General features: G+C 41.3%; 1 protein-coding gene across 1 annotated transcript in view; it reads right to left on the minus strand.

Annotated features, from left to right (window-relative positions):
* Positions 1-3,572, minus strand: part of LOC129651439 (phosphatidylcholine transfer protein-like) — a 28,557-nt gene extending 24,985 nt beyond the window's left edge. Inside the window, exon 1 of the mRNA XM_055580161.1 lies at positions 3,432-3,572. Within this exon, the coding sequence (XP_055436136.1) occupies positions 3,432-3,572 (141 nt within the window). The remainder of the gene's footprint in view (positions 1-3,431) is intronic.
* Between the last annotated feature and the right edge of the window lie 12,302 nt (positions 3,573-15,874).

Genomic DNA, 15,874 nt, shown 5'->3' on the forward strand with positions numbered 1-15,874 from the left:
TAAGACCCCCTACTAGTCCCCTAACATTAAAGGGCCCCAAGTAAGTCCATTCTATGTACCTCAGTCGGAGGAATTTAAAAAGCCAGATGATAATAACAATTGCAATGAAAAAGCTGACCTGGAATGACCTGGGCAATAGTCTGGTATGTAAATCAAGGTGAAAATTAACAGAGGGGCCAGGATTTTCTGGTTGGACCTCCAGTCAGGGACATGGGACCCAAGGACATATGCACAATGGCTTTGGGCAGGGAAGTGGGTGGAGGAGGAAACAGAGTCACATAATATCAACAGCATGCATGGTGGATGAAACCACACTGGATCACAAGACAGAAGAGGGCACAGGGTTTTAGGGGAGATAAGTGCAGGTCTAGGCAGGCCGGGACAAGCTGAATTCACTTGGCTATGGAGTGGCATTCAGAAGACAAGATTTACTAACTGAGGGATTCGAGGGAATTCTCTTCCAGGAGGAAAGTAAAGGATGGGAGTCAACCTGGAAAGAAAATGAGGCTCTGTCTAGCAAAATGGGTCAGGCAGCAAATAACACTGGATGTGCAACTAAGGTTCTAGGAAAGGGCTCGCACCTGACACAACAGGGTCCCTAGACACTGAACACATGCAGATCACGGTAGCCATGGGCAGTGGCCCCCAGCCTAGCTGCTGGGGCTCAAGGCCACACCTATGGGAAACGTATGGCCTCCAACTTACGGGAGCTCTCTGGAAAGACTTGTAGCTTACATCAATGTACTATAACTGCCCTCATGCCCAGAACAGGTGGAAATAAGACTTATATCATAGTTCAGAGGGATAGGAACTGTTCTGAATACCCATCCTCCCCCCAGGAGGGAGGTGGGCCCTGCTCCATATCAATACACAATGAAAACAATACAAAGCCAGACATTCTGCCTCAGCTCAGGCAGCAGCTGGTGTGGGGTAAAAGGCACAAAAGCAAAAGAGCACAAGCCCTTCAAGGGATGTGAGGGGAGTGCTCAGGGCTGACGGGAGGACAGGATCGGTGTGGAAGAGCCATGGGCCCTGGACCAGGCTAGTCCCCCGATCACAGCCTACCTGGCATACTTGCCCTCTCAGAGTCAGTGGAGGAGTGTATCATATCACAGGTCTGGAGCTAGAAAGCTGAGTTCCAACCCCAGAGTGAGTCTTGAGCCATCAATTTAATCTTTCCATATATCCATTTCCAAATTGGTAATAAGGTGATAGTCTATATAGTGCCTGACAACATGGCACCAATGTGAGGACTAAATCAGTGTCTGCAGAGCACTTAACCGTGCCTTGAGCATAAGACAGCATGCAATGAGTAGGCTATTACTGTAGGTTTTATTTTTTACGCAATCAACAGGGTCATTGGAAGGGGCATGATGAGATCACAATTTCTTTCAGGTGCTTGATTTCAGGTGTGCAGGATGGAAGGGAAAGGGTGGAAGGCCAAGAAGTGAGTCAGAAGATCCCTGGAATTCTAGGTAAGAGGTGGCACTCAGAGTGACAGAGGTCAGGGAAAAAAGGGAAGGGAAAGGGTCCAGACATCAGATACATCTGAGCAGTGAATTGCCAACATCTGGCAAATGCCTGGATGTGGCCGGTGCGAAAAATGAAACGATTTTATCCAGAAGATAAAAGGATTTTTTCTGAAAATATGTCCATTTTTACAGCAGGTAAATGCTTAAATGACACTCAGAAATTAATTCTGCCTGCTCTACACTGAGCTTCCCGCTCATCCTGATGTACCCAGTGGCCCTGGGACATACAGACTTGGAGCTCCTCCCTACTCTAACAGTTTCAAACTCTGGTCTCTGCCAGGAAACCTGCACTTCACTTCCCTTGCCTAAAGGTGACTTCTAACCTAGTCACCACGCAGCAGCTAGCACACAGAGCAACCGATGACAGACCATCATTCCACCTGGCCGGTTACCTGGCTCCAAAGGCCTTCCACCACACCCGCAACTCCATTCCTCCTACCCTTTAACTTTTCCCCAGACTTTTAAAACTTTTTCTTTAGGCTGAACTTATATGCAGAGTACATCATGAGAAACGCTGGGCTGGAGGAAGCACAAGCTGGAATCAAGATGGCTGGGAGAAATATCAATAACCTCAGATATGCAGATGACACCACCCTTATGGCAGAAAGTGAAGAAGAACTAAAGAGCCTCTTGATGAAAGTGAAAGAGGAGAGTGAAAATGTTGGCTTAAAGCTCAACATTCAGAAAACTAAGATCATGGCATCCATTCCATCACTTCATGGCAGATAGGGAAACCATGGAAACAGTGGCTGACTTTATTTTTTGGGCTCCAAAATCACTGCAGATGGCTATGGCAGCCATGAAATTAAAAGATGGTTACTCCTTGGAAGGAAAGTTATGACCAACCTAGATAGCATATTCAAAAGCAGAAACATTACTTTGCCAGCAAAGGTCCATCTAGTCAAGGCTATGGTTTTTCCAGTGGTCACGTATGGGTGTGAGAGTTGGACTGTGAAGAAAGCTGAGCGCCAAAGAATTGATGGTTTTAGACGGTGGTGTTGGAGAAGACTCTTGAGAGTCCCTTGGACTGCAAGGAGATCCAACCAGTCCATCCCAAAGCATATCAGTCGTGAGTGTTCATTGGAAGGACTGATGTTGAAGCTAAAACTCCAATACTTTGGCCACAATATGCAAAGAGCTGACTCATTTGTAAAGACCCTGATGCTGGGAAAGATTGAGCGTATGATGAGAAGAGGAAGACAGAGGATGAGATGGTTGGATGGCATCACCGGCTCAATGGACATGGGTTTGGGTAGACTCCAGGAGTTGGTGATACACAGGGAGGCCTGGCGAGCTGTGGTTCATGGAGTCGCAAAGTCGGACACAACTGAGCAACTGAACTGAACTGAAAGTTATTCAGTGCAATTTGCAAGGAATGGGGCAGCACTCAAAAGGAGCAAGTTAGTGAAATGACTGGAGATCTGGAGACGAAGGTAGATGCGTTCTCAGCAACACTCCTCACGCCACACATACCACCCTGCACATCCACTCTCTGAAAAGCCTGGTTGCTTTTCTTCCTAGACTCAATCTTAACATACTCCCCGCCACACAGAAACCACTGGTACCCACCTTGGAGCGAGGCTCATGTCCCTTACAGGCAAGTGCGTGGGGCTAAGCAAGAATCCGCAGACCCATGTTTTCATTCTGTCATTAACTTGTAACAAACCACTTGCCCTGTCTAGTCTCAGACCTGGAACTAAACTCTGAAAACGTGCCCGCAGAGGTCAAAGTCAGCTGGAGGCACCCCCACTCCAGCGCTAGCTCTCTGAGCTCCTGAACACCCGCAGGTTCCGGACTGCCAGCTGCAGCCTCACACTGTCCATACCACTCCCCAGGAGCACCCCCCACCCCGCCCCCTGCAGACCGCCGCCCGGCGGTCCTCCAGGGGCGGACAGCTACCTGATCCAGCAGCCGGTAGACGCTGATGCCCTGGGTCTCCACCAGCAGCTCCCACGCGCCCCCGGAGAGCGCCGGCCGCCGGAGCTCGTCACAGGCCTCCCAGAACTGCTCCTCGCAGAAGGTGCCGGCCCCATGCGCCATCCTTCCGCAGCCCCGAACCCGGGGCCCAGGGGGAATGGGGAGGCAGAGCTCCTGTTCGGAGGCGGGACGTGAGAGTGGCCCAGCGCGACTGGCAGGGACCTGAGAGGGACCGGGACCCGGCTTGGGGGCGGGGCCTCGGGGGCGGGGCCGTGAGGAGCCTGCCTGGAGGTTTGGGGGACCCCGGGCTGCGCGGGAATGCAAAGGAAACAGAACTGGAGAAATGTTGGACTTGATCTGGGGAAAGATGCAGGGCTTAGCAAATGGGGAGCTTTCAACAGGAAGAGAAAAAGAAGACACTACTGCCATCTCAGAAACATAATTTCCAAACCTGCTTGCACGTCTCTCCTTTACTTTCTCTGAAGGAGGTTAGGGAAGGTCTCAGAGCAGTTTAGTAGAAGTGGCAGGTGAGATGGACAGAGTGGAAATGCCTGAAAATCTCAGGGGTCCGATGCTACAGCAGTTTTATATTTAGCAGTGTTATATATATATAACATATTTAGACTGCTGCTGCTGCTGCTGCGTCGCTTCAGTCGTATCTGACTCTGCAATCCCATAGACGGCAGCCCAGCAGGCTCCCTCATCCCTGGGATTCTCCAGGTAAGAACACTGGAGTGGGTTGCCATTTCCTTCTCCAATGCATGAAAGTGAAAAGTGAAAGTGAAGTCGCACAGTCATGTCTGACTATAAGTGACCCCATGGACTTCAGCCTACCAGGCTCCTCTGTCCATGGGATTTTCCAGGCAAGAGTACTGGAGTGGGGTGCCATTGCCTTCTCCCTATTTAGACTAAATTTCAATTGTTTTAAAAAAGGAATTAAAAAAAAATTTGCTCTGTTATGTACTTTAAAACATTGTTCTGAGAAGAGGTCCATGGGATTGCCCAGAAGGCTAAATTAGGGGTCCATGGTACAAAAAAGATTTAGAAACCTAATACATAATAGCATGTTGCCAACATCTGGAGGGTGAAAGATGATCTAGAAAGGTATCATGGTGGAATCAAGATTGCCAGGAAAAATATCAATAACCTCAGATATGCAGATGACACCACCCTTATGGCAGAAAGTGAAGAGGAACTCAAAAGCCTCTTGATGAAAGTGAAAGAGGAGAGTGAAAAAGTTGGCTTAAAGCTCAACATTCAGAAAACAAAGATCATGGCATCTGGTTCCATCACTTCATGGCAAATAGATGGAGAAACAGTGGCTGACTTTATTTTTTTGGGCTCCAAAATCACTGCTGATGGTGACTGCAGCCATGAAATTAAAAGACGCTTACTCCTTGGAAGGAAAGTTATGACCAACCTAGATAGCATGTTCAAAAGCAGAGACATTACTTTGCCAACAAAGGTCCATCTAGTCAGGGCTATGGTTTTTCCAGTAGTCATGTTGGATGTGAGAGTTGGACTATAAGAAAGCTGAGCACTGAAGAATTGATGCTTTTGAACTGTGGTGTTGGAGAAGACTCTTGAGAGTCCCTTGGACTGCAAGGAGATCCAACCAGTCAGCCCTAAAGCAGATCAGTCCTGGGTGTTCATTGGAAGGACTGATGTTGAAGCTGAAACTCCAATACTTTGGCCACTATATGCGAAGGGCTGAGTCATTTGAAAAGACCCTGATGCTGGGAAAGATTGGGAGCAGGAGGAGAAGCAGATGACAGAGGATGAGATGGTTGGATGGCATCACCAACTCAATGGACATGGGTTTGGGTGGACTCTGGGAGTTGGTGATGGACAGGGAGGCCTGGCGTGCTGCAGCTCATGGGGTCGCAAAGAGTTGGACATGACTGAGCAACTGAACTGTCCATCCAAGATTTCTTCTGCTTATATAATTTAGATCTTTTGTAACTCAAAGACATTTTTGTTCTTTCAAGTCCCTTTGTTTTACTATATTTCTTACCACCACATTGTACTTTGGTTTGGATAAAGTGGACAGTTTAAACGTCAAATGAGCTAATACCGCATGGATGCCAGTAAACTCACAACCCTTTCCTAATCTGTAAAATGGGGGTAAAACTGTGCAACCAGATAGAACTGAGGCGGTGACCACATAAGATAAACAGAACATGTTTGCACAGTGCCTATCAAAGTAAATATTTATAAAAATTTCCACTTGCCTTACATGACTATATTGAAATGTTTCTCTTTCTGTACTTGAAAGGAAGACTTGAAGTAGATGGCAAACTCTACATTTATGCCATTTCCAAGAAAAGAAATAAAATGAGACTTGGGAGCTAAATAAGTTATGCCTTTATTCAATTCAATGCCAGTTCTGTTCTGTTTCATGAGAATGGAAAGAGGGATATGGTAGTTCTTGACACAAAATGCACAAAAGACCAGAGACTACTGTTCTTATAATGCCTTTTAAGTTTAGTCATTTTAAAGAAAAACATATTTAGAGTAAATTTCAATTGTTTTAAAAAAGGAATTTTTAAAAAAACCATTGACTATGAAGTATATTCATATATTCTCAAGGAATTCTGTTTTTAAGGTGGGTGTTGATGAGGCTCCACTTTTATACTTTATACCAGTTGATTAATGAAGAAAACTGTAAGCATATAAATAATATTATGAAAGATATAAGGCAGGAAGTTTAAATTGTATTTATTACACATGTTTAAAAATGTGCTTAGCTACTAAATTCAGAAGGTTAATGTATATATATTTGAGTATGTAGAGATTTACAACCATATTTATTTTATTGCAGATAATGAAGGAAAGAATCATATTAGAAAATAATTTCTATTTTGTGGCAAAAGTCTGAAAAAGACTTGGAAGTGGATCCAGAAAGACCTGTTTTTCTACAGGACTTGTCTGTTGTAATAGACCAGCCTGTTTCCTTTGTGAAAAACACTTTCTAGAGGAATTTCCAACAACAAGGCAAGTGAGGATAAATATATTTGGGGCTGTCAGGTAGCTCAGATGGTAAAGAATCTGCCTCAATGCAGGAGACTCAGGTTCAATCCCTGGGTTGGGGAGATCCCCTGGAGAAGGCCATGGCAACCCACACCAGTATTCTTGCCTGGAAATCCCATGGACAGAGGAGCCTGGTGGGCTACAGAACCTGGGGTTGCAAAGAGTCAGACACGACTGAGTGACTGAACTGTACTGTAAACTGTGTGTTAAAATTGTGTCACCTATAAATGGAAATGTAAAGGTGATAAAAACAACTGAATAATTTAGGTAAAGGTAGTAGTATTTCCTTTTCTATTCGTTCAAATTTTTTGTATACATGAAATTATTCAAATTACAAATTTTGAGAAAACCCAGCTGTACATGTTTATATGAGATATAACTAAAATAAGTTACACAGAAAATGTAGAGGTAATGGTATGGAAAAAATACATAAGTTAGCCTCAAACTAAAGAAAACTGATATGGCTGTAAAAATATCAGACAAAACAGACTTTAAGGCAAGAAAACAAGGTCATGAGCTAAAATTTAAAGGACAGAATTTTTCAGGAGTTCTGAATATCTAAATTTATATTCATTTCACAGTATAATCTCAAATACATAAGGGGAAACTGTCACCAGTACAGTCTTCCCTCAGTATCTGGGGGGATTGATTCTAGGACCATCAAAGATACCAAAATCAGCAGATACCTACATCCCTTACATGAAATGGTATAATATTTGCATATAACATCCACACATACACCTTAAGTTATCTTTCAGTCAGTTTAGTTCAGTTCAGTCACTCAGTCATGTCCGACTCTTTGCGACCCCATGAATTGCAGCACGCCAGGCCTCTCTGTCATCACCAACTCTCAGAGTTCACTCAAACTCACATCCATCGAGTCAGTGATGCCATCCAGGCATCTCATCCTCTGTCATCCCCTTTTTCTCCTGCCCCCAGTCCCTCCCAGCATCAGAGTCTTTTCCAATGAGTCAACTCTTCTCATGAAGTGGCCAAAGTACTGGAGTTTCAGCTTTAGCATCATTCCTTCCAAAGAACACCCAGGACTGATCTCCTTTAGGATGGACTGGTTGGATCTCCTTGCTGTCCATGGGACTCTCAAGAGTCTTCTCCAACACCACTGTTCAAAAGTATCAATTCTTTGGTGCTCAGCTTTCTTCACAGTCCAACTCTCACATCCATACATGACTACTGGAAACACCATAGCCTTGACTAGACGGACATTGGTTGGCAAAGTAATGTCTCTGCTTTTGAATATACTATCTAGCTTGGTCATAACTTTCCTTCCAAGGAGTAAGCGTCTTTTAATTTCATGGCTGCAGTCACCATCTGCAGTGATTTTGGAACCCAAAAAAATAAAGTCTGACACTGTTTCCACTGTTTCCCTATCTATTTCCCATGAAGTGATGGGACCAGATGCCATGATCTTCGTTTTCTGAATGTTGATCTTTAAGCCAACTTTTTCACTCTCCTCTTTCACTTTCATCAAGAGGCTTTTGAGTTCCTCTTCACTTTCTGCCATAAGGGTGGTGTCATCTGCATACCTAAGGTTATTGATATTTCTTCCGGCAATCTTGATTCCAGTTTGTTTTTCTTCCAGTCCAGCGTTTCTCGTGAGGTATTCAGCATATAAGTTAAATAAGCAGGGTGACAATATACAGCCTGAAATAGATTGATCAAATAGACAAAAAATTGGTAAAGATATGAAAGGCTTGAGCATACAGTTTATATACTTGATATAAAAGGTATTTATAAAACCTCATAGCCTAGAAATAGAAAACACATTACTTACAAACTCTCATAAAATATTCATTAAAGTTGATGATTCCATAAGCCACAAAGAATATTTTCAACCAACTGGAAAGAATCTATATCATTCTCTGGTGACAATGTAAAAGACGAAAGACGGGAAGACAAAGGAACAAAAATAGCAAATCTCTCCCCCCCCACCCCATATATTTGAAAACAAAACAAAACAAACACACTCTTATTCTAGGGACTAAACCAGCAATTAATTCCCTGCATCAAATTCCTTGGTGCTTAAAATAGACAGAAACTTCTTTCCTGCACCTACTCTTGACTGACTATTGTTTACATTACACAGGAACTCCTGTTCAGTTGTATACTATGAATAAAGCAAAACCCAACATATATATTGGTGGAAGACATTTGTTACAAAGCCAACCAAGGATCAATACTGATAATATATACAAAACTAGGAACCAGTGAAAAAAAACCCAAATAACAAAATTGAAAATGTGAACAGGGAGAAAACCCAAACAGCATAAGGACACATGAAAAGCAGCTAAATTTCCATAGCAACTGGAGAAATGCAAAATAAATTACATCATTAATTGTTTACATTAAATTGGCAAAAACTAAAAAATTAGGTGTTGGTGAGTATAGAGGAAAATGATAGCTCTGACAAAATATTCTAGTTAAAATGTAACTGATAGCATGAAACACAAATTGAAAAGCTCAATTAAATGTGAGGATACACATATTGTATGTCCAGCAGTTGCATTCCTATTAGTATATTGAGAGAACTGCTAATATTGCATAAAGAATTCACATTGCTTTAATGGCAAAAAAAAAAGTCAATAAAACATAACGATGATCTATCAGAAAATCAATAAGTAAATTGTGATTTATTCATTATATATTTTTAAAATTAAAGAAAAAAATCTGTAAATCATGGACAAATCCTGAAAATACTGATGAATAAAAAAGCAAGTTATAGAAGGATGTACAGAGTAAGCTACTTAATAGTGTTTACAGACCATAAATTTGCCCTGAAAACTGTGAATGTGAATGAGGATACTGTTAACTTCCACAATAACTGTAAGATTTTATTTCTTTAAAAAATTATGAGTCAAATAAGGAACAATATTAATGTATATGCTGGATGGTGTGTTCAAGAATGTTATTCTCTACAATTCAGTAATGCTCAAAATCCTCTAAGCTAGGTAAGTGAATTGAGAATTTCATGTATGTGAAGAATCAACAATACATGAATTGAGAACTTCCAGATGTTCAAGCAGGATTTAGAAAAGGCAGAGGAACCAGAGATCAAATTGCCAACATCTGTTGGATCATAGAAAAGGCGAGAGAATTCCAAAAAAATATCAACTTCTGCTTCATTGATTACGCCAAAGCCTTTGACTGTGTGGATCACAAGAAACTGTGGAAAATTCTTCAAGAAATGGGAATACCAGACCACCTTACCTGTCTCCTGAGAAATCTGTATCCAGGTCAAGAAGCAACAGTTATAACCAAACATGAAACTACACACTGGTTCCAAACTGGGAAAGGAATATGTCAAGGCTGTATATTGCCATCCTGAGTATTTAACTTATATGCAGAGTACATCTTGTAAAATGCTGGGCTGGATGGAGCACAAACTGGAATCAAGATTGCCTGCTAAAATATCAGTAACCTCAGATATCAGATGATATCACCCTTATGGCAGAAAGTGAAGAACTAAAGAGCCTCTTGATGAAAGTAAAAGAGGAGAGTGGAAAAGTTGGCTTAAAGCTCAACATTCAATAAACAAAGTAAATAAATAAACATGACATCCGGTTCCATCACTTCATGGCAACTAGATGGGGAAACAATGCAAATAGTGACAGACTTTCTTTTCTTGGGCTCCAGAATCACTGCAGGTGGTGACTGCAGCCATGCAATTAAAAGACACTTGCTCCTTTGAAAAAAGCTATGACAAACCTAGACAACGTATTAAAAGCTGACAAATGTTCATCTGGTCAAAGCTATGGTTTTTCCATAACTAGTTTTTCCAGTAATCATGAATGGATGTGAGAGTTAGACCATAAGAAAGCTGATGAAGACCATATGAAGATCATAAAGAAAGGAGAAGAATTGATGCTTTTAAACTGTGGTGTTGGAGAAGACTCTTGAGATTACCTTGGACTGCAAGGAGATCAAACCAGTCCATCCTAAAGGAAATCAATCCTGAATATTGGAAGGACTAATGCTGAAGCTGAAGCTCCAATACATTGGCCACCTGATACGAAGAGCTGTCTCCTTAGAAAAGACTGTGATGCTGGGAAAGACTGAAGGCAGGAGAAGAAGGGGATGACAGAGGATGAGATGGTTGGATGGCATCAGCAACTCAATGGACGTGAGTTTGAGCAAGCTCCGGGAATTGGTGATGGACAGGGAAGCCTGGTGTGCTTCAGTCCATGGGGTTGCAAAGAGTCAGACATGACTAAGCAACTGAACTGAACACTTCTGTATATTTGAAATTTGTGTAATTTAAACAAATAAGAGAAATAGGGAGGCCTGGCATGCTGTTGTTCATGGGATCGCAAAGAGTCGGACACAACCAAGCGACTGAACTGAACTGAAGAGAAATAATTCCAATAAAAGTATGATACTATAATTGTCATTAATAATAGCAGAAGAAAAAGAAAAACACAGTTCTGAGATATTATGAATACGAGTGAACAATGAATGTTCACGAATGTCTAACTTTGCACAGGGAACAAAGTTGGGCTTTACCTATTGTGATTGATCAGTGTTTTTGGCTCTATTTTTAGGTGGGAGACTAAAAGAATATGTGTTCTTATTCACTTGTAAAAGGTATTAGGCACCAAGCAACTGAAAAGTTAATGAAAATATATTATATCATAGACAAAAAAATCTATGTAAAGATCAGAACTACTTTCCCTCGGGACATTTTTCACAGTACTAATTTGGTTTGTGGATTCCCAAGATAGACTCATGGTCATGAAAGCTAGCTTTGCAGTTAAAAACTTTGAATTCTAGTCTTTTAAGAATCAGGCAAGTCACTTCAATTTTTTAAACTTCATTACATAACAGTAATATAAATATAATAATACAAATGAAATCACTCTGTAAAGTGAAAGCAAACACTTATGAAGTGTGTTATCTCAGAGTGTGTTCAGGCACCAAGTCATGTCCAACACTTTGCAACACCATGGACTGGCAAGCCAGGCTTCCCGGTCCCTCACCATCTCCTGGAGTTTGACCAAGGTCATGCCCACTGAATCAGTGATGCCATCCAACCATCTCATCCTCTGTTGCCCTCTTCTCCTTCTGCTTTCAATCTTTCCCAACATCAGGGTCTTTTCCAGTGAGTCAGCTGTTTTCATCAGGAGGCCAAAGTATTGGAGCTTCATTTTCAGCATCAGTCCTTACAATGAGTATTCAAGGTTGATCTCCTTTAGGATTGACTGGTTCGATTTCCTTGCAGTCCAAGGGACTCTCAAGAGTCTTCTCAAGCACCAAAATTCTAAAGCATCAATTTTTCAGCACTCTGCCTTCTTTACGGTCCAACTCATATCCGTACATGACTACTGGAAAGATCATAGCCTTGACTATACAGACTTCTGTCGGCAAAGTGATGTCTTTGCTTTTTAATACACTGTCTAGGTTTGTCATAGCTTTCCTGCGAAAGAGTAATGGTTTTCTAATTTCATGGCTGCAGTCAGGATCTGCAGTGATTTTAGAGCCCAAGAAAAGAAAATCTGTCACTGCTTCCACTTTTTCCCCTTCTATTTGCCATGAAGTAATGGGATCTGATGCCAAGATCTAATTTTTTTTTTTAATACTGAGCTTTAAGCTGCATTTTTCACTCTCCTCTTTCACCCTCATCAAGAGACTCTTTAGTTTGTCTCTTTCTGCCATTAGAGTACTATCATCTGCATATCTGAGGTTGTTGATATTTCCCTAGCAATCTTGATTCCAGCTTGTAACTCATCCGGCCTGCCATTTCACAAGATGTGCTCTGCATATAAGTTAAATAAACAGGGTGACAACGAGCAGCCTTGTCATACTCTTTCTCAATTTTGAGCCAGTCAGTTGTTTCATATAAGGTTCTTCTTGTTGCTTCTTGACCTGCATACAGGTTTCTCAGTAGTTAATTCTAACTTCTATAGCTGAGCTGATGTTAATCTGTTTCAACGGCCATCTGAATCAAATTTGGTTTATTCTATTCAACTTGTAGAGTTGAATGTCTGCTCCTACTAAAATACTCAAGAGTTTTATCTTGCTAGGCAATGGAGTAGCAAAGTAGGGTGATGAACCTGTTGCCAGGCTCCAAAGCTTATAAAGTAGTAACCTGTAAATCAGTTAAAAGTAGATTAAGTCTGCTGAATATTTGTTGTAACAGAAACTGTGTTAAGGGTTTTTGTTTAATCTTTACAATACAGGTTTTAAAATCAGTTTTATAGCACTCTTCAGATTTTACATGAAGAAACTGAAGTTTGGAAAAGTAAAGTAACTTGTCCAAGTTCGCATGAGTAGATCAGAGGCAGAGCTGAGGTTTGGAGCCAGTTGTGTTCAATTCTAGAACCTATTTCTCATCTCCAGCTCACCTATAACTGATATGGGATCTATAGACATGAAGCAGAGAACATAACTTCTAGTCCAATTAGATCTGCAAGCATTTTTATCCCTAAAAGACTGTAATGAATTATAGCCATAAAACTATAAAATTTAATACTGAAAAAGAATTTAGATATCACCCTTAGTTTATTCTTTTACTTATTTACATACTCATCTGTTTATAGATGTTTATTGCTCAATATTTACCAAAGTGGCTACATTAAAAGATAAAAGAATAAAATTAAATAATAAATAAATAAGAATTCTCCTTAAGTACTGATTCCCCTGGAGAAGGGAATGGCTACCCACTCCAGTATTCTTGCCTGGAGAATCCCATGGACAGAGGAGCCTGATGGGCTACAGTCCACTAGGTTGCAAAGGGTCAGACATGACTGAGCAACTGAATAAGAACAACAACATGAGATTTTATGCTTTCATGACTATAATAGCTATTATAGGGTACAAAGGTACGTGAGATGCAAATTCTTATCTTTAGCTTGCTGTTCACAAGAACACAATTTATTATAAAAAGTAGTTTGTGTATGTTCAGTTCAATTCAGTTCAGTCACTCAGTTGTGTCCGACTCTTTGAGACCCCATGAATCCCAGCATGCCAGGCCTCCCTGTCCATCACCAACTCCCGGAGTTCACTCAGACTCATGTCCATCAAGTCGGTGATGCCATCCAGCCATCTCATCCTCTGTCGTCCCCTTCTCCTCCTGCCCCCAATCCCTCCCAGCATCAGAGTCTTTTCCAATGAGTCAACTCTTTGCATGAGGTGGCCAAAGTTACATATTATCTAGTGCACCACTTCTATAAATAAGAAAATTGTAGTATAAAGAGATAATACCTGACTAATATCCAGTTAGTCAAATCATGTTGTCAGTGATCCAGTAAAGACCAAGTGTCCCTAGTGTATTCCACCTGCTAATATAAATATAATGCACACAAATCAGTTGCTAGGAAAGGGACTTTACAGTTCTGCTTATTAAAATATGTAAGTTATCTGAACTTTATTAAATGAAAATGATAGTTCAAAAAACTAGATCTGTTTGACTTCTGAAAGGGATCAGAGAATAAAGTTATCCACCACCTTCCAGTAAAGGGATTCAGCAAGTAGCTGGAAGTGTTGTATTACAAAGTCCCTTCTGTTGCCCTAATCACCACAGGGGATGTTTCAGGCCAAATCTAGGGTTTCACTTCAGTTGTGATCCTCAGACTGAAAAGCTGTTCTCTCATATTAATCAGCATAAAAATTGGTGCCTTGAATCTTCCCTCAGAGTAGAGCACTCAAGTTTGGAATTCAAAGCCTGACTGGGATTGTAGACCATGTTCTGCATAACTTCTACCAACTTAATTTAGACCATTTCCACCTGGAAAAGGTCTTATTCAGGTCCTCTCTGCTCACTGTCTCACTAGGGTTGCATGTCCATGAGAGTAGATCAGATTTCTTTGGAAGTTAAGAAAACTTACAATGGTACTACTCTCTTTCCTTCAAAACCAAAGTATGATTTTTCAAGTTTTTGCCATTTGTACTTCCCACACATGAGCTGGGATCTTTCCACTTCTTGCTATCTGCACTTCTCACCTTGCCAAAGCCGCACAACTGCTCCTGATGTCCTAGTGACCTGCTGATGGTCTCCCTGCTGGAGTCCACTCCTGACACAGAAACAAAGAGAACTGTATTAAAATGCTGAGTTATCCTGTGATCCCACCACACCCGCTGGCCTCCTTGTAACCATTCCTTGGCTTCAGGGTGCTGTAAATATCATTAACTTTTCTTCACCTGGCCTATAGAGTCCTCTGCCATCTGATTGGCCCTTCCTGCATCTCCTCCCCATCTTCTCCACCCTCCCTTAACTCACTAGGCCACAGTCTGCTGTTCTTTAGTTTCTGGTTATACCAAGTGTCTCCTCATCTCAGAAATGTGGCCCTTACTTTTTTCTCTGCCTCAGCTGCTCTCCCAACATCCTTCAGTCATTCCAATCTTTTGGGTTTCAGCCTAAATCTTCCTTCTAGAGACTCTTCCTCAGCCTCTTTTATTTGTTATCTCAGCCATTTACCTTTTTTCCTATATAAAATTTACTCCCTCAGTGGGGAGAGTAGAAAAGTAATGAAAAGTAAACAAATAAGTGCTATTTGCTCTCCAATAATGATATTGATCTGTAGTTAGTTGAGCACATGCCTTCTCCATCAGAGCAAAAACCCAACAGCAGAGACCTGTCCATCACTTTCACCACTGTACCCCCAGTTATAAGCACATACCTGCACGTAAATAGGGCTTCTCTGGTGGCTCAGCTAGTAAAGAATTTGCCTGCAATATGGAGACCTGGGTTCAATCCCTGGGTTGGGAAGTTCCCCTGGAGAAGAGAACAGCCACCCACTTCAGTATTCTGGCCTTAAGAATTCCATGGACTGTATAGTCAGTCCATGGGGTCTCAAAGAGTTGGACACCACTGAGCAACTTTCACTTTCACACATAAATATCTGCTGAGTGAATTAATATATGAATTCTGTGGATCCTCCTATATATTCACATGTATATATATGAATATGAATTGTATACTAACTTATTTTTTCAGTTCCATTAGTTTTTAAGTTGTTCTCAGTTTTCTACACAGACAATCATATTGTCAGGAGTAGGGAAGATAAATGTTTCACAGCTTATCCAATAACTATACCAATTATTTTCCTTCCCCATGTTATCATATGGACTGAAACATCTGAGCAGATGTCTCCAGCTCCATCATGGGAAATAGAGTACACGAACAGGGAGAGCTCCAGACCCCCAATCTTGCTTCAAAAATAAGAGCTAAGCTTTTGTTGGTTTTTCAATTGCTTTGCAAGAGAGTTATGAGGGGAAAAGGTTTCTACTCTCAAAACTAAACTTGAAAATCACTGGGCTAGAACTTTTGGAACAATATGAACAGTGGTATCCCAGTCATCCTTGTTTTTTTTACAAATGACTGTTTAATATGAGTCAGATACATTTTTACAAGTGACTGTTTAATATGAGTCAGATACAAACTC

Source organism: Bubalus kerabau, chromosome 4 (assembly GCF_029407905.1).
Source record: "Bubalus kerabau isolate K-KA32 ecotype Philippines breed swamp buffalo chromosome 4, PCC_UOA_SB_1v2, whole genome shotgun sequence".
In the NCBI taxonomy this organism is placed as follows: domain Eukaryota; kingdom Metazoa; phylum Chordata; class Mammalia; order Artiodactyla; family Bovidae; genus Bubalus; species Bubalus kerabau.